This window comes from Ursus arctos, unplaced genomic scaffold (assembly GCF_023065955.2).
Source record: "Ursus arctos isolate Adak ecotype North America unplaced genomic scaffold, UrsArc2.0 scaffold_15, whole genome shotgun sequence".
Classification (NCBI taxonomy): Eukaryota; Metazoa; Chordata; class Mammalia; order Carnivora; family Ursidae; genus Ursus; species Ursus arctos.
Window position 1 is genome coordinate 46,304,529 of NW_026622819.1, and position 18,293 is coordinate 46,322,821.

General features: G+C 40.6%; 1 protein-coding gene across 2 annotated transcripts; it reads right to left on the reverse strand.

Moving 5' to 3' along the window:
* Nucleotides 1-3,641: 3,641 nt before the first annotated feature.
* On the reverse strand, nt 3,642-11,085 carry MED7 (mediator complex subunit 7). 2 transcript variants are annotated; one of them, XM_026510857.4, is made up of 2 exons: nt 11,002-11,085; nt 3,642-4,978 (listed from the first exon to the last, which is right to left on the reverse strand). In XM_026510857.4, exon 2 carries the CDS (start codon nt 4,959-4,961, stop codon nt 4,263-4,265), a length of 699 nt encoding a protein of 232 aa, XP_026366642.1. In that variant the 5' UTR covers nt 4,962-4,978; nt 11,002-11,085; the 3' UTR covers nt 3,642-4,262. The 2 variants fall into 2 exon arrangements, with proteins under 2 accessions (XP_026366642.1, XP_026366643.1); XM_026510858.4 differs by having other exon boundaries at nt 10,897-11,009.
* Between the last annotated feature and the right edge of the window lie 7,208 nt (nt 11,086-18,293).

Here is an 18,293-nt window from a genome sequence, read left to right on the forward strand (position 1 = left end):
CCAACTTCTGACCTAGATTCTAATTTGGATACACCACCTGGGCAAGGCACAAAACTGAATCTCAAGTTTCATAAAGTGGAACAACACCTACCAAGAGCAGTTTTTGAGGAAGATTAGCTATAAACACAGTATCTCAAGATACCTAAGACATAAATGCCTTAACATGTTCAAAGGAAGCTTATCATTTCCATCTACAAATCTCCTCCCTTAGCCCAGTGTCCTGTAGCGTCTTGAGTATGGACTTTAGGATCAAAATACAGGATTCCACTCTAGGCTCCACTGTGACTTATTAGTTAAACGATGCAGTAGAAAGGTGCTCAAATACGGAGGTTGAGCGCTTAGGCTTTGAAACTAGATTTCAATCCCGTCTCTGCCTCTCACTAGCTTGGTGACCTTGCGTAAATTACATAACCTCTCTGAACCTCTGCTTCCTCATTGTAATATAGATGTAAACAGTCATACTGATTTCATCAGGATGCTGTAAGGATAGAATGAATTTACGTATGTAAAGTGATTATAACAGCGCTAGCAAAGCTCTCTGTTCGCCACTGATTTCCCATTTACTTAGGATAAAGCAAACTTCTTCCCTTGACCATCTAATGCCTGCAATCTGCCCTCCATCTGCTTCTCTAGCTCCAACCTCTTTCCTATGCTGCAGCCATTAATAGCCTTTCTCACCCAAATCATGCTTTTTATTTCCTCACGAGACACTTGTATCAGTTTTCAGCGACCTCAGAACCAAGCACAGGCCTTTTCTTTGAAATACAGCACAAAACAAATGAAGCTCCCTTCCAAAACCCGTAACAAATGTGAACATGTAAACATAACTTGAAAAGATAATGTGGACAAGGAATTCTGAGCAGGTAATAGGAATAAAATTAGAAGCAAGATTCTTCTGACTGTTGCAATGGCTGGATAGTTAAGACACAAACTCAGACCTTCAAAAACTAATTCATTTGTTTTCTTGTTTATCTTTCTTCCATTTTCCTCCCCACTCTCCATTTCCATGGTAACTAGATAGTGTCAGGCAGAGGACCACACTCTTCACTAAATGAATACTTTAATAAATGAACAGTGATGGTGGGGAGTTTGGGAATATAAATAAGCACAACCTGTTTATTTTTATCTAAAATTTACATGTGCTCAATTTTACAATATGATCAACTCAGCACCTCCTTTCCTGAGAGGTGGACTACCTTCTCCAATACATGGACATTTGGGGGACTGCCAAATTCTTACAGGATTCAGGACCCAACTGATTGGCCCAGCTGGAATCAGAAATACCACCCCCAATTCCACCTCTGGGCTGGTTAATTAGTCTTCCTTTTTTTCCAACAATGGGGCACAAAGACTTAACACCTGGGAACTGCTAGCAGCCATGTTCTCCATCCATGCACAAAAAAGCAGGTTTGTAAAGAGAATGGAACAAACAGAAAGAAACCAGACAAGAGAAACAGAAGGGATCTGAATGGAGTTTGAGTCCCAGTTGCCCTGGGAATCCTACTACTCCTCTTCATAGTTTGGATGTTCAATTTATCCATCAATCCTGCAACAGGATAGTTTTCTTTTCAAATTTTTTTGAAAATTTTTGCTTCAACTAGGTTGAGCAGAGTGTACTAATACAATCTACCCGCTAACAGTCAAGCCATCTAGAGATTTCTTAAAACCAGCGCCAAAGCGCCACTCCAGAACAATGAAGTCAGAATCTCTGTGGTCTGGGAATCAGTAATTTCAGGAGGTACCAGACTGTTCCAGAGATTCCACTAGGCAGAGATGTATTTTGACCTTCACAAGATTAAAAGACTGTAACTTTTAAACTTGTAACAACTATCAGACCACTAGTGTTCCCAATCTCATTCTAATTACAGTTCACATTAGAACTGTATTTAGTTTTGGTCAAGTGCCACCCAGACCTCCAAGATCAGATCCTCCCGAAGTCAGAATTTAAGATTACTCGTGGAATTTTAACTCCTAATACTCCCTACACACACACACACACACACACTCATACAAATGATGTTGTGACTCTTACGTGACTTATTTAGCTTTTTCCAGAATTCAAAGCAGCCAAAAACTGGTTTAGTACCTCCTAGCCCAACATCCTCCAAGTTATAAAATGGTTGAAGCCAAAGACAAGATTTCTTTGGAGATTTGCTTAAGTGTTATGTAACATCCAGCTGCTCCTCCGCAAGCAGATGTGGGGCTCCTCTCCCCCTCCAATTTAATCTTGAGGGCCTGGACTGTGGTCCCTGTGTCAGAAAATCTGTATCAAACACATACAGAAAAAAAAAATTGGCCAACTAGCTGCCTAATAGAGAGGTATCTACTTGGCAACAGTCTACACTCCTGAGATTTTAAAAGAAAAGGATGCATGAATGTTTCACATACAGAATAAGCCTGTGGCCACATTAAACTGGACTTTGCCAGCTTTAGGACTAGAAACCTCAACAGAGCAAATCCTGAAGGGTGGTATACTGGGAACAAAGAACTGGGGGAAGATTTAAAAATAGATATCTGGAAAAAGTACTACTTTTATCAGTGATTTTTTTTTTTTTAAGATTTTATTTATTTGAGAGAAGGAACGCGAACAAGAGAGCACAAGCAGGGGGAGCAGCAGAGGGAGAGGGAGCAGACTCCCCACTGAGCAGGGAACCTGATGCAGGACCCTGAGATCATGAGTTGATCTTAACCGACTAAGTCAACCAGGGCCCCCTTATAAGTGATTTTTTTTTTAAAGATTTTATTTGAGAGAGAGAGACAGAGTATAGGAGAGCACAAGTGGTGGAGAGGGAGAAGCAAGCTGCCCATCGAGCAGGGAGCCAGATTCAGGGCTTGATCCTGGGACCCAGGGATCATGACCTGAGCTGAAGGCAGCTGCTTAACCTACTGAGCCACCCAGGAGCCCCTTATCAGTGATTCTTAATCTTGAACGTGCATCAGAACCTGAGAGCTTTTTTAAACCACAGCTTGTTGGGCCCTACCCGCAGAGTTTGATTAAGTAGGTCTAGGGCGAGGTCTGGGAATCTGCATTTCGAACAAGTCCCCGGGCGATGCTAATGCTGCTGGACAACACTCTGAGAACCACTGGCCTATACAAAGGGAAAGACCAGCAGAGAACTTCAAACAGAAAGTACATTCTCCACCAAGACCCTGGTGGAAGAGAGGATAGATGGCAGGAAAGAAGGTGTAGAAATAAACTGTCAGTGCTCAAAAACAAGCTGACTTCCCGCCCACATAGTCAAATCAGCAAGGGTGGATGGGTGGCTAATAAATGGAGGGCCTAGTCCTCATTCAAAGACCCCACTGACTGAACCTTTACCATCTTCAAGTGGCTTCCAAGGTTATCCCAGGTGTGGCCATCCAACCAGCAGCTGAGAAGAAAATGGAGGAAAACGTCAAGAAATTGTTATGGAAGAGGCCTGAATTTTTGCACCCATATTCCACTGCTAAGAACTTAGTTCCATGGCTGAATGTAGACCCAAGAAGAGTGAAAAAATGTAGACCCTGGCATGGCAGCTCTCTCTCAGGGGAACAAGCATCTCCAGTACACAAACCAACGGTCTCTGTTGCCAATCCATTACATCCCATTGCAGACTTCCAGCCTTAGCAAGTCTGAGTATAGCATTAAACGAAACGTACAGCTAATTACATAGACATTTTACTAAAATGAATGTAACAAAAAGTGATCAAAGGATTTATTATCTGAGAGACTGGAAAAAAGTTAATAGACCTATCCAGGGTAGGAACAAGAAGCTGAGACAGTGTGTTTACAGAAGCAGTGAAGAGGAAAAATAAAACTGCTGTTTTATAACTCTATGGGGTTCCTCTCTTTTAACACGTTATACTACATTTTTAGAGATCAAGTAAATTTTTAACTAAAATAAATCTAAAGATTTTATAATTTCACATTTATACAGCTTGATATCCTTTATTTATCTATCATTCTTAAAGCAAATGACAAATCTACTTTTCAAAGATGAAAGCTCGCTATTACTGAGGGTATCTTCAACGTTTTCTGCAACTCCAAATCCAAGAATGTTTCACACTGCAGCACTTTCCTTTTAAGGTGATTACTCTTAATGTGTGTACACATATACTCATTTGCCTCTGCTTTGCCATACAGTGCCTGTGACATTTCGTAATTGAAGTCAAGCCGTTCACATGACTTCTAGTTTTCTCTCGACTTTCCAAGAGCAAATTAACAAATATATGCCATTTACTGGAAAGGAAAAGAGAAAAGCAAAAAGAAAAAGGAACTTCCTTCATGGTCTTTCATTCATTTCATCAATTAGGACACACAAGGCTGCATCTTTCTCTATAATCTGGTCTCTCCTATGACCTGAATTTTCTCTTTGCTGTTCATTCTGTCCAGTACAATTGTTGCTATCAGCATCCATTGGTTCAGTTTTTACTCTCATCCCTGCCTCTGAATGGGGCAAATCATCAGGCAAAGAAGCCAAGCAATTCTGAATCATCTCAATGACTCGTTCCAGATGCTTCTGAAACCGCTCAGCTGTTTCAAGGCGTTGACGTTTCTGCACCTCCATCATGACTCTCAACGTCTCTCTTGCTTGGTGGGGTCGGTACTCATTTATGAGATGATGCACATGTACAAAAAGCAGTTTAAGATCTTCTAGTTTCTCTTCTCGTTTTATACTCCCAGGGCTCCTTATCAAGATATCTAAGAGGTCTAAGAAATTAATAAGAATAGACATATTGAGTTTTCTCAGTTCCTTCTTGTGATCAAACTGCATAGGATGAAGCCGTTCGATGCCCTGACTTTCTAAAGGGCGGATGATAAGATCATCACATTGGAACTGATTGCCAAACATCATATAACTGTCTTTTATTGGAGGTGGAGGCTTGGGAGCCAGGCCTTCCTGAATATTTTCGTCTGTATATTCCTTGATGTACTGCATTGGAGGTGGTGGAAGAGCACTCACTTGTTGTGGTTCACCCATAGCGGAAGATCAAGAACCTATGGAAATAAAAAAAAGATTTATAGTAGAGCTACAAAATAAACCTGTCACACTGGGTACTATAGACAATATTTTCCTTTTTTCCTTGGCAGTTTGGGGCCCAGGACAAAATGATCTCCTTAGTTTCTAAAACAACATGGAAAGGCTGTCATCTTTTTCTAATTAGCATATCTTCAATCATCCAACTATTTCTCCTTCTCTGCTTAAGACTTTCATTGGCACACACAAAAAATATGTATGTCATATACTTTCATCTATAAATAAAATCTGGATCCCACACCCCTCACCAGATACGTCATTTCTCTACCCCTCTCTACAGCATCACACATGCTATCTCACCATCTCATATCACAATCACTTGTTTTATATCATAGGTTGATTTCCAAAAGCAAACACTTACTTATAACATTAACACTGCTGTATTTCAGATAGCTGGTATCACCTGAACTTCTTTGATGAAATGATGGCCTAATTCCATACCTTTTTCCTTGCAATGTACACTACATTTTATGGACACGTTAACTTTTTTATATCGACTGCAGAATTTCAAACCCAAATGTATCCCTATGGCCACATAAGCTCTAAACAGAGGTTCCATTTTAAGCTTAGGTAGATGATAAAATGAGAAGATCCTGAGTGCCATTTAAACTGCTCTTACCAGATTTTCAAGGTATGACACCATCATTCAACACCAAAGATGACAAATAGTACACTGGAGGCAGTTTTACACTTGGATTTGTGAGGTACTAAGGGGAACAAGAGCAGCCCTGAGGTTCTGCCAAGCCACAATGGTGAATAGGGTGCTGCTGAGAACCCATGAGGCAGTAGTCAAAAGGCATCATGATCTACTATAACTTTACCAACTCGTAAGTCACTGCTTCTGTATATTCATTTTTGTCATTATCCAATTTGGCCTCAACCTCTTAACTCCACAAAACTGCTCATCAAGGTCATCAACAATCACCACACCAGCAAATCCAACGGGTATTTTTCTAAGGTGATTTTATTCAATCTTTTAGCAGTATTTTCTTCTTTTTCAACACACGTCCCTTCTCCCTCAGCTTCTGTGAGCCTCCGTTTAGGTTTTCCTCCTACCTCACTGGCCACTCCCTCTCCATATCCTCTACTGCCACTCTTCTACCCAAATTTTAATACTTACCTGTCTCAGAGGGTTGTTCTGCGGTCCTCTTCTCACTCTAAACTGGGAATCACAAACTCAAGTGCCAAAGGGGAAAGGCAGGCAACATAAACAGTCAAGTACTCTGGGGCAGGGATTCATATGAATTACGACTCAAAACCTCCAGCCATTAGCATTCATGTGGGAAAGAACACTCATTATTCCTCAGTTTCTTGATTTCTTAAAAGAGGGCAAAAATCCAGATTTTATGCAGAATCTCTCAACTTTTAAATACAGGTAATTAATTCCAGAAATCGTCAAGTTCTGTGGGGTCAAGAAGAACTTATCTACAACAGTCTTTGTGGTCTATGGCCCAACAGTTTTAGACCTCTGCTTTTTATTTTCCCTTGGGTGGTATCAGTCAATTCCACGGCTTTTATAAAACACCATTTCTACCAGTGTTCTCAACCAAGGGCAATTTTGTCCCCTAGGAGACATATGGCAAGGTCCGGAGATATTTTTACTTGTCACAGCTGGGGGCTGGGGTGCTACTGGCATTTGATGGGTAAACGCTAGGGATGCTGCTAAACACAATGCATGTGACAGTCCCCAAAAAAGAATTATTCAGCCCCAAGTGTCAACAAAATTTGCCAAAGTGGAGAAACCCTGTTCTATGTTTATGACTCTGTACTTTCTACCTCCAATCCAGACTGTCTGAACTCCTTCTGGATAGCTCATATAGCATTCAGACCCCCGCCCCCCCAAGAACTACCTCCTCTCCTCCCTATCATCACAAATTTATCAAGTCCTGTTGACTCCACACCTCCACCATCTCAAGTACATCAATTCTGACCAAGCCACCATTTCTTCTTGCCAGGAATATAATGGTTTCCCCAGGAAACCATTTTGCTTTTTGCTTTCACTACAGTTCTTCCAAATAATAGCCAGCATAATTATTTTCATCCCACATTCCTTGTTTCATTATATCCTAGCAAAACTGTCTTTAATCTAGTATCTCCACACTATTAACTATACCCACTTCTTCTGCCTTTGGGTCTTTCCATGTTTTTTTCCTGCTTCAGGCAGTAGCTTAAAATGTCACCTCTAAAGAAGTAACTTAGTTGATCTGGCATCAAAAACAGATCCTACCTTCCTTCTTTTATTCTCTGAACCAGTATCTGATTTCTCTTCCTGACCAGATCATAAGCTCCATGAGGGGAAGAACTCTGTATCATAGTTCTAGGTCCACAACCTTGCACATGGAGGCTTCATATTTGTTGAGCAGCTTCATCCATTTCAAGAGGGAATTTGGAAATCAATGGAATTTGGAAATAGGTACAAACACCCTTCATGTGTATTCACTCTTCTGATTGTTTATTGTTTAATATAGGACAATGAGTATCCAGGGATGATGATTTTGACAACAGATAATATCTGAGTACATACTATGTGCTAGACATTTTACTTTTCTCAGGGCTGTGAGAAAATCTGCTCTTTCCATTTTGGAGATGAAACAACTGTGGCTCAGAAAGGTTGAACCACTTGCATAAAGTCACAGATTAAGTAGTAAAGGATCCAGAGCCTAAAGATCTCAAACACTACACTATACTATCTTTCAAGGATAAACAAAAAACACCCCCTCCATCCTAGTGTTACTTACAACCTATCAAGGGAAACAGCCAAAAAGTAACTAATACCAAGTTTTAAGAATACTACAAAAGACCAACAAATCTAACTACCAAAAATAAATCTAAAAATTCCAGTAGGAAAATGTATCATAAGCAAAATTAAAAGACAGTCCCATTCTTCTGGGAGAAAAATGCTTGCAAGCTAACCAAGAGCAAATACTAGAAATTCTACTTTGACTTTTAAAAAACATTTTCTGACTCCACCCCCACCAGAAGGAAAGCACCAGGACTTCAGGAACTGCCTGTCTTGTACACAACTCCACCTGCAGCATCTCAACACCTAGAAGATCCTCAATAAAGGCCCCCTGGATGAGGTGTTTTTTTTTTAACCTCTATTTTTTAAAACCTGTCCAAAAAAAAGAGGACAAGGAAAATGCATACGCTGAATGAAGGCAGGAAAATATTCAGATTGATACACTTATAAAAGCAAATTTCTAAAAAGTATGCTTTTCATCTAACAGACTATCAAGATTTCAAATATTCCATTATTCAACAAATATTAAAACACCTTCTATGTAACAGGCACTGGATTCCAGCAGAGGTCACACTATCCTTTTGACGTAGTTCTTTTGGAATGTTCTTGGTGAGGTTTGGTGGCCGAAGGCCAAGAAGGAATTCTTGAGACGTCTTCGGTGCAAAACGGTGGTTTTATTAAAGCACAGGGACAGATGAGTGGGCAGAAAGAGGGGCACTAGGGTCCTGAGGAGTGACCCGTTAAATACTTTCAAGTTGAGAGGGAGTTAGGGACAGTCTAAGCCTCCCAGGGAACAAGGTTTCCAAGATCCTGAGAGGTCCAGCTATTGTTAGGAAAGGTCATTACTGGTTAGTAAAGACTCAGTCATGAGACCCTTCAGATGTATATAAGTGGGTCATATACTTGGGGGATGATTGCTAACATGTATTTGGGGCACAGGGACAAAGGAAGTTTCCAACAGAATTTTTATGTTAAAGTAGACTCACAGGATCCTGAGGGTTGAGCTACTCCCTTAGAGAAGTACTAACATCAAGGCCACTGAGTTCCTAGAGGAATGTCACTCTGCCTGTTTCAAGGACTTTTTTACGGGCTGTAGGTAGTAAGGAAATTTAATAATTTTTCTTCTGCCTTTGTTTCCCACATCACTTGTACCAATATTTTTACAGGATAAATTTCTAGAAGTAGAATTGTTGGTTCAAAGAATATCAGCATTTAGAATTTTGATACTGCAAATTAAATTCCAAATATATATTTGTTTCCTTTCCTGTCAGCTGTGTGTGAGAATTCTCCCATATTCTCTTGGGTGGTACTGGCCCACTATCCAAGAGTGTTGTAGGGGTGGTTGTGATGATGGCTTCTGTGAGAACTGAGGTAAGTGGGTCCTTTCCACCCCAACCGGTTTCCCTACAGGACCAGAATAGCTAAAAGCCTGATTCTAAAACTGGGATGGCATTCTCAACAAAAAAATGAAAGAAAGTGATGTGGGAAACAAAGGCAGAAGGAATGTAGATAAAATTAAATCTCCTTACAACCTGCAGCCCATTCGCAAATACTTGAGATAGGCAGATTTTAACATTCCTCCAGGATCCTGCGAGACTTTAACATATTAAAGTCCTTTTGCAACTCCCCTTATCTTTACTTCTCTCAACCCCAAGGTAGAAAATCACTTGCTCCACATAATCCTGGGGTGGCAGGCAGCAGCAGCCACAGCTTCAAATTGTAACATCTTTCCTACATCACAAGTACATAAAAATCTGTACGTACATAAAAATCTGTATTAAGGGTGTTTAATGCAGCAATGTTTGAAAAGAATAGGAAAAGTCGGAAATAATCCATGACATCAGGATGAGTGGATAGAATATGTATATATAATATAATGCAACCCTTAAGGAAAAAGGGGTAAAACTTCATGGGGCCGGGGTTATAAACACCGTGTCCTGTTTCACTGATTTATAACACAGGATAGCTGCAAATAGTGATAATCAACTTTTTAACATAAATTCAGATTTATAGAAAGTTGAATGAAAAGTACAAAGAACATTCCATATTCTTCATCCAGATTCTCCAAATGTTAACGTTTTCCCTCACTTGTTTTATTGGTCTCCCCCAAAATAAGAATGTTCCCTTATAACCACATTACTACCAAAATCCGAGAATTAGCACTGATCTGGTACTTCAAAAGCGATTTTAGACACCCCAAGTTTCAACTCACTCAAGCATTTTTAGTTGGGCATCCTGTTTTGGGCTTCCCAACACTTATGGGCATTCCTCTATTCGAGCTGCCGTTTTCCAAAGGCCAACTCCAAAGGCCAACTCCGTGACAGGTACGTTTTAAATCCTCTCAGTCTTCCTATAAATTCTATGAGTTAAATACTACTGTCAATTTCATTTTAGAGAGGAAGCTCCCGAGTCTCAAAAAGGTGAAGCGTTTTGCACCCGATCAAATGGCTAGTAAAAAGCACAGCAAGAATTCTTATCCTGGGTCTTTTTCGTTACACAGTACAAGCTCTCTTGTATCAGTAATCTATGAATCTTAACTGTACAAAAGGAACTTGTCATATTACACAAGTTACGTTTATTTCTCTATCACTTCTCTAGCATGAAATTTTCCAAAATCTTAAGTCTTCAGTACCAGAGCCAAGCGCTACAAACGGTTATCTGACTCAAGATCCACCTTCTATACTGTTTGCTCCAAGCTAGGGACTTAACCAAAAAGAAGGTATTCCAGGGTCCCGCCCCCAGACACCTGATTCGTTTCGTCTACGGTGAATGGGGCCGGTAGAAGGCAGCTTTTAACTTTACAGATGAATGTGACCATTAGGCTTGGGATCAGCCGGCTTCCTGCACCCCCACTAACTCAGCCGATTTCAGGATCGCTCCCCGGGGAGGGATGGCAGGGATGGTCATTCTCAGTTGACAAAGGCCGGAGGCTAAAGGACTCGCCAAGACCACACAGCTTAGGAAACCAGCGGCGCGGGACCAGAACTCAGGTCTCCCAACCTGCGATCGACTCGGCCCCCCAAGACGGAGGAAGCCCCGAGCCCGCCGCGCCGAGAGCACCTTCCACCCGGCGCCCCACGAGCAGTGGCGAGGCCGCAACCTCCAAGGGTTGCGCGACAGGAAGGTGAGAGAGCATACCCCATGCCAGGGCTCCCCCATTCCTAGCCCGCCCTGAGGAAGCCGCGGGGTCCGGAAGGAGAAATGCACGCGGAACGAAGCCCCAAGCCGTCGCCGCCCACTCACCTCAGCTCAGGGTTTACACTGGAGCCGCCTTCGCCTCCGCAATCGAAATCCGACTTCCGGCCGCCTCCTCCAGGAAGAAGCCCCTGAAGCTGTCCTTTGATTGGCTGAAAGAGCTGTCTTTTAGCCGAGGCTCTAGTCCCGCCTCCAACCAATAGCTCGCTATTGCGCCTGCGCATATCTCCTTCTTTAGGCAGTTGTTTGCGAGATTGGAAGTGGGGACGTGTATTAGTACTTCTATCAGTAAAAGTAGCGGCTGATAGCGTCACTCCTTTTTTTTTCTTGTTTTTTAACGCCTAAAATTAAACAAGGCATCCATATGCTTTACATGAAAGTTAGAAAACACATATAAGCAGAGTTTTTAAACTACATCTACTCTAATCCCACTGTCAAAAATAACATTAAGGGGCGCCTGGGTGGCACAGCGGTTGAGCCTCTGCCTTCGGCTCAGGGCGTGATCCCGGCGTTATGGGATCGAGCCCCACATCAGGCTCCTCCGCTATGAGCCTGCTTCTTCCTCTCCCACTGCCCCTGCTTGTGTTCCCTCTCTCGCTGGCTGTCTCTATCTCTGTCAAATAAATAAATAAAATCTTAAAAAAAAAAACATTAAATTTCTTTTTAAACTGGAAATATTTGTAAACATGATTGGGAATCAATAACATTCTCAATTTCCATTTCTTAACTATACATTCATATTTATTTTCATTTAGAAATTGAAACATGTCTAATTATACTAACAGTTAACAGATGAACAAATTAAAAAATATATCAGTCAAGGATTTCTTTTGGAGGTAATTTTCATAAGTCACAAACTTATAAATTCGTGGGAATCTTACAAGAGCATATTGGACATAAAAAATAAGGTTGTTATTCTAATAAAAGTTTTCAATTGTACCTCTCTATAACAAGATTATTTGAATTTCATTGTTTACAAAATTATGGGGTTCCAAGTATATAAAAAAGTAGAAAGAAATGTACTCATCCACCTTCAATGAGTATCTACCCATTAGAACTAGACATTATTTCAACCTGCATCTCTAAAACAGGACTCTTATTTTTCCCCATAACCACAGAACCATTTCATTTAAAAATAAATTAGCAATTATTTAAAATTATGAAAATCAGGGGCACCTGGGTGGCTCAGTTGGTTAAGCGTCCGGCTCTTGATTTTGGCTCAGGTCATGATCTCAGCGTCATGAGATCAAGCCCCAAGTCAGACTCTGTGTTTAGCGTGGAGTCTGCTTGAGATTGTCTCTCTCTCCCTCTGCCCCTCCCCCACCTCTCTCTATCCCTACGGAAAAAAAGATAATCAAAATCAAGTCAGTATTTGGATACCAGTTGTTTCAGGATCTAATAAATCTTTGTGACTGGCTGATGTGTCTTTCAATTACCTTTTAATCTAAAGGTTCCTTGAAGTAATAAAACTTTAACCCAGTAAATTTGAAAGATCTAATTGGCTTTATTAATCTATTCATGAATTGGGCAGAATCCAATCTAGTAAGTAAAGGGGAACTCTAAGGATTTGTACAAAATGGGAGGTTTTATAGAAAGGAGGGTGGAGCAAAGAAGTTATTAGCAAAAGAAAGTTTTGTTTCACAAAACTTCCTTAAGGGGAAGAGCAGGGGCCTTATTGTGAAGATTACTTCATCTTCTTTTGGGAGTGAGGGGCAGTGGCCCATGCCACAGATTACCTCATTTGGTGCTGACCAGAAAATTCCAGATTGATTGGCTTAAAATTCCACTCCTTGACAAACTATGAGAGACTCTTGGACTCCGGCAAACAAACTGATGGTTACAGAAGGGAGGAGCAGGGGTGGGGAATGGGGTAACCGGGTGATGGGTATTAAGGAGGGCACATGTTGTGATGAGCACTGAGTGTTATGTGCAAATAATGAATCGTTGAACACTACATCAAAAACTAATGATGTAATATATATTGGCTAACTGAACATAATAAAATAAATAAATAAATACATAAACAAACAAATAAAATTCCACTCCTTGGGGACCCTGGGTGGCTCAGTCAGTTAAGCGTCTGCCTTTGGCTCAGGTCATGATCTCAGGGTCATGGGATGGAGCCCCGCATTGGGCTCCCTTCTCAGCCGGGAGCCTGCCTCTCCCTCTCCCTCTCCCTCTGCCACTCCCCCCACTTGTGCTCTCTCGCTGTCTGTCAAATAAATGAATAAAAATCTTTTTAAAAAATTCAGATCACAAACTCAAAAAAGAAAAAAAACTTTCAATAAAAATTTTTAAAAATACCAATAACATAATTCTGTTCCTGGGAAGTTTGAAATTGCAGTGAAGTCTTAGTTTGCTATCCTGGGGGCAAGTGACTCCACCTTGGACCTGAATGGTTTTCTTTTCTTTTCTTTTTTCTTTTCGTCTCCTTTTCTTTTTTCTTTTCTTTTTTTTCTTTTCTTTCCTTTTCTTTCTTTCTTTCTTTCTTTCTTTCTTTCTTTCTTTCTTTCTTTTTCTTTCTTTTTTAAGATTTATCTATTCATTTTAGAGAAAGAGAGCACATGGCATTCACGTGAAGGGAAAGAGGGGCAGAGGGAGAGGGAGAGAAGCAGCCTACCGGCAGAGCATGGAGCCCACTGAGCTCGATCCTACAACCCTGAGATCATGACCTGAGCCAAAACCAAGACTCAGACTCTTAACCGACTGATCACAGGCACCCCTTTATGGATTTCTTTTTAATAGCCTTCTCCATCTCTATTTTCCCCCCATATCAATGTATTTGTTGAAGAAATCCATTCACTTTTGAGCATACTCCAATCAGACTTTCTCCCCAACTAAGAACAATGTTGTTACAGGGTTGCAGGATTCTTGTCTCACAGTCAAAGAATGAATCTCACGCACACAAAAGGGTGAAGTGAAGTGAAAGTTTATTAAGTGAAGGAGAGAACAGAAAGGACAGAAAAAAGCACTCTAGAGTGAGAGGGGTTGCCACTGTGGGCTTTTACTGGCAGTCTTTTACTGAGAACTGACCGGGAAGTTTGTGGCTTTGAAAGTCTTCTGCTTTCTTGGTTTGAGCAAGGACTGTTGATAACATCCTTAATGGCTTACTTCTTTGAGGTCTGGTCAGTTTCTGTGATTACAATGTGGCTGCCAGAAAAAAAAAAAAAAATAAAAACTCCCTAACATTCAGGGCCAGGCGATCTGGTTTGTTCCCTTTATCTCTGGTTTTGTATGCCTCAGCATTTCTCCACATCTGGGATTTCTGTGAGCCTGGTCACGTAGCCCCGCATAAGCCTAGTCAGGGGAGTCAGGGGAGTCAGGGGCCTCCTATCTCTCCTGCCTAGATCTTAACCCTTTCCTTATTCAGTGTGACCTACACCAGGACCTCCCATGGTCATTCTTAGTCCTCATTTTACTCCACACTCAGCAACATTTGGCACACTTGATCCTTTGAATTGCCCCAGGACTCAGTTCTCATTTCTTAGTGGGATTTCATCCAAGTAATAAAATCCAGGTGATATCCAGACCCTGGCAACACACTCTCCTTTGTCCTCAGACCCCTTATCCAACACTGTCACACATCTTTACTCAATTGCACTTGACTCGATTGCAAAGACTCAAATCTAAAAATTTACCTTTTAGTTGTCTTTCTGCTGTACACCACTGAGACTACCACACTTGCCTTTTGTATTACTTGTATTTAGAATAAGTAAAACTCCCAAATATATCCAATTTTCACCATTCCTACTGCTATGGTCCTAATCCATGCCACAGGACTAGAAACCGGACTTCCAAAATAGCTTTCTAAATGGTTTCCTTGTTCCTACTTTTGTCCTCCCCTAGCCTCTTTATCACAGTCTTAAAATATAAGAATTATCATTATTCAGAATTCTCCAAGGTTTTCTATCATATTTACAATAAAAATCTAATGTCCTCACAATGGCCTATATAAGGCCCTACAAAACCCAGTCCTTGGCTGCTTCCCCAATATAATTTCCTACAATTTTTTTCCATGCTCACTCTTCCCCAGGCCTTATTTCTTCCCCTCAAAATTGCCACCATAACTCTTGCCTCAGAGGCATTGTATTTGCCTGGAACTCTCTTCCACAGATATTGACATGCCTCACTTTCTCCCTTCATTCAGGTCTCTGGTTCAATGTGACCTTCTCAGAGAGGTCTTTCCTGGTCACTGTATAAAAGAGCAGCTTCCCTAATCATTCTCTTGGGGGTTGCCCCAATCCCTTTACAATGCATTATCCTTTCTTCATAGAACTTATCATCATGTGATATCATATTATGCAGTATATTTATTTTTATTGTCTTTCTTCCCCATCAAAATACAAGGTTCATGAGTGTAGGGCCTTTGTTTCATTCACTGCTACATTCTCAGCCCTCAGAATGGTGGCTGAAATTGGCAAGTACTCAATGGATATTAATTGTATAAATAACAAAATGAATTCAATCATCATTTTCAAATGAATTCACTGTGTGACATTGAAGGATAAATCAGTCTACTTAGCCAAGGCCCCATTGTGTGAAATTATCTTCCTCTAAATTTTTGCTATTATTAATACACTGGATGAACATCCTGGTGCATATCTCTTTGTACATAGGTCCAATTTTTTCCTTGAGATAAACTCCCGAAAATTGAATTGCTGGACCCAGAGGTGCAGTGTCTCTCGGGCAGTAGCAGGATCGAGGCTAGAATCTAGAACTCTTAACTCTCGGGCTAGTGTTCTTTACAATAAACGACAAATAAATAATGATACGAAATTCATACTGTGAAAGGAAAGAGGCTAGTGAAAATTTAGCATGTAATAAATATTTATTTATGTGGCTATATTTTCAGACTCTAAACGGAAAGTTTACTCCTGAAAGATGTCTTCTATAGCCTGACAAGGAATATGGCCATTTGACAAATCTTTACTGCATATCTACTGTGCCAGGGGCTGTTCCAGAAGGTAAAAAAGACAAAGCCTTGCCTTCTAATGGAGAGACACAGACAGCAACATGCAAACAAGTAAGAATTTCAGATAGCGATAGGGTTATGGAGGAAAAAAACAATATAAAATGATGTGATAATTGTGTGGTTTTGGGGGTAGCTACTTTATTGAGAGTGGTCAGGGAAGCCTCTCCCAGAGGTGACTTTGGAGATAGGACATGAATGATGACAGGGGACAACAATGCAAGGACTTGGAAGATAGCAAGTACAAGGAGCCCAAAGCTGCCATGATCTTCCCGAGTTACAGAGACAGAGGGGGCCTGCATGCTCTCAACCTAGTGAGCAAGAAAGAGTGGTAGATAAGGGGCAGAAACAGGCAGGGGTCCATGGTCACTGGCATCTTACCTTTAGGAACTTGGCACATCATAAAAGACATCACTATCATTTGAGCCTAAATGGCAGCAGAAATATTTTCTCTACCCTATTGATTTTTTTAAGATTAGTTTGATGACGAATAATTTACATATAATAAAATTCACTTCAGGTTAATTTCAGTTCGATGAGTTTTGATGAATACATACTGTCCTAGAACAACCACCATCAGAATTAAGATATAGAATACTTCTATCACCCCAAGCGGTTCTCCTTGTGCACCCTTTGTATTCAACCCCCTCCCTTCACCCCCAGCCCCTAGTAACCGCTGATCTGATTCTGTTCATATGGCTTTGCCTTTTCCAGAATGTCATATAAATGAAATCATACAGTATGTGGACATTTCACGTAGCATAAAAACCTTTGAGGTTCATCAGTGTTGTCGAATGCCTCAATAGCTTGTTCCGTTTTACAGACAAGGAGTATTCTATTGTGTGGATGCACCAAAAGTCATTTATTCATTCACCAGTTGATGGACATTTGGGTTATTTTCCTATAAATATTCATATACACATATGTTTTCATTTCTTTTGAAAAACTACATAGGAATGGGATTGCTAGGCCTTATAATAGTTATGTTTAGCTATGTAAGTGTCAAGCAGTTTTCTAAAGAGGCTGTATCATTTTCATTTCTACCAGCAAACTATGAGACTTGCAGTTACTCTGCATTTTCAACTGCACTTGGTATTTTCCTTTTACTTCTTAATAGCTACCTAGTGCTTTTGTTTGCATTTCCCTAGTGTTGTGTATCTTTTGTGTACTTATTTGCCATATGCACCTTCTTTGGAGAGCTATCTGTCCAAATTTTAATTGGCTTTTTTGTTTTCTTACTATTCTGTTGTAAGATTGCAGGTGCACATACACACCCAGGATGTAAATCCTTTATCAGATATGGGTTTTGTAAATATTTCCTCCCAGTCTGTAGCTAATCTTTTCATTTTCTTAACAGTGCCTTTCAAAGAGCAGAAGTTTTTAGTTTTGATGAAGTCCTATTTATCTATTGTTTTCTTTTTATGGTTTATACTTTTTGTATTCTATATCAGAAATCTTTGCCTAACCCAAAGTCACAAAGATTCTTCCCATATTTCCCTTTTTCCTCCCTTTTCTTTCTTTCTTTCTTTCTTTCTTTCTTTCTTTCTTTCTTTCTTTCTTTCTTTCTTTCTTTTTCTTTCAACATATTTATTTATTTGCCAGAGAGAGCGAGCGAGCACAAGCAGGGGGAGGGGCACAGGGAGAGGGAGAAGCAGGCTTCCTGATGAGCAGGGAGCCCACCCGATGTGGGGCTCCACCCCAGGAACCTGGGATTATCACCCTGCCGGAGCCTAAGGCAGACACTCAACCAACTGAGCCACCCAGGCATCCCTCTTTCCTTCTTTTTCTTCTTCTTTTCTTCTTCCTTTTTTTTCTTCTTTCTTTCTTTCTTTTTCTTTTTTTTTTTTTTGCATGTGGGAGTCCAATTGTTCTGGCACTATTTACTCTGATTTTGATTTTGTTGGTCTAACTACCTCTATCACTGATCGACAAGTTCATAAATAAAAATCTGTGAGCTCATACTAGTCAGTTACACTGTGTCTCTGCTTGTTAATCAGCCCAGATAGAAAAATGGAGGCTGGAAAATTAAATTTTTCATCTCCAGTCCCTGTTTCTTCCTGTCATATGATTTTTATCAGCTCATATATATTGTTTAAACAATGCACTTTGGGTGAGAGTCGTGGCTAATGTATTGTTCCCCCACAATCTGCTGTATAGTTTCAATGTGTAACCACCATTTTCATGTTATTGTCTCATGGGTACTACAGACCTTCTCACTAATAACAATCTCAACAACCCAGACCTGCCTCTGGCAAATGGGAGGAGAGGATGACGGCAGTTTGCTTTGCTTGCTACACCTTTCTATGGCAGGAGGGGGCAGCAGTAACCCTGGCATTTGGGAAAGATCCCCAGTTCACACTTTCTTTTATGA

Excerpts from the sequence above, each read along its gene's own strand:
- MED7 (XM_026510857.4), bottom strand. The coding sequence starts at position 4,961 with ATGGGTGAACCACAACAAGTGAGTGCTCTTCCACCACCTCCAATGCAG.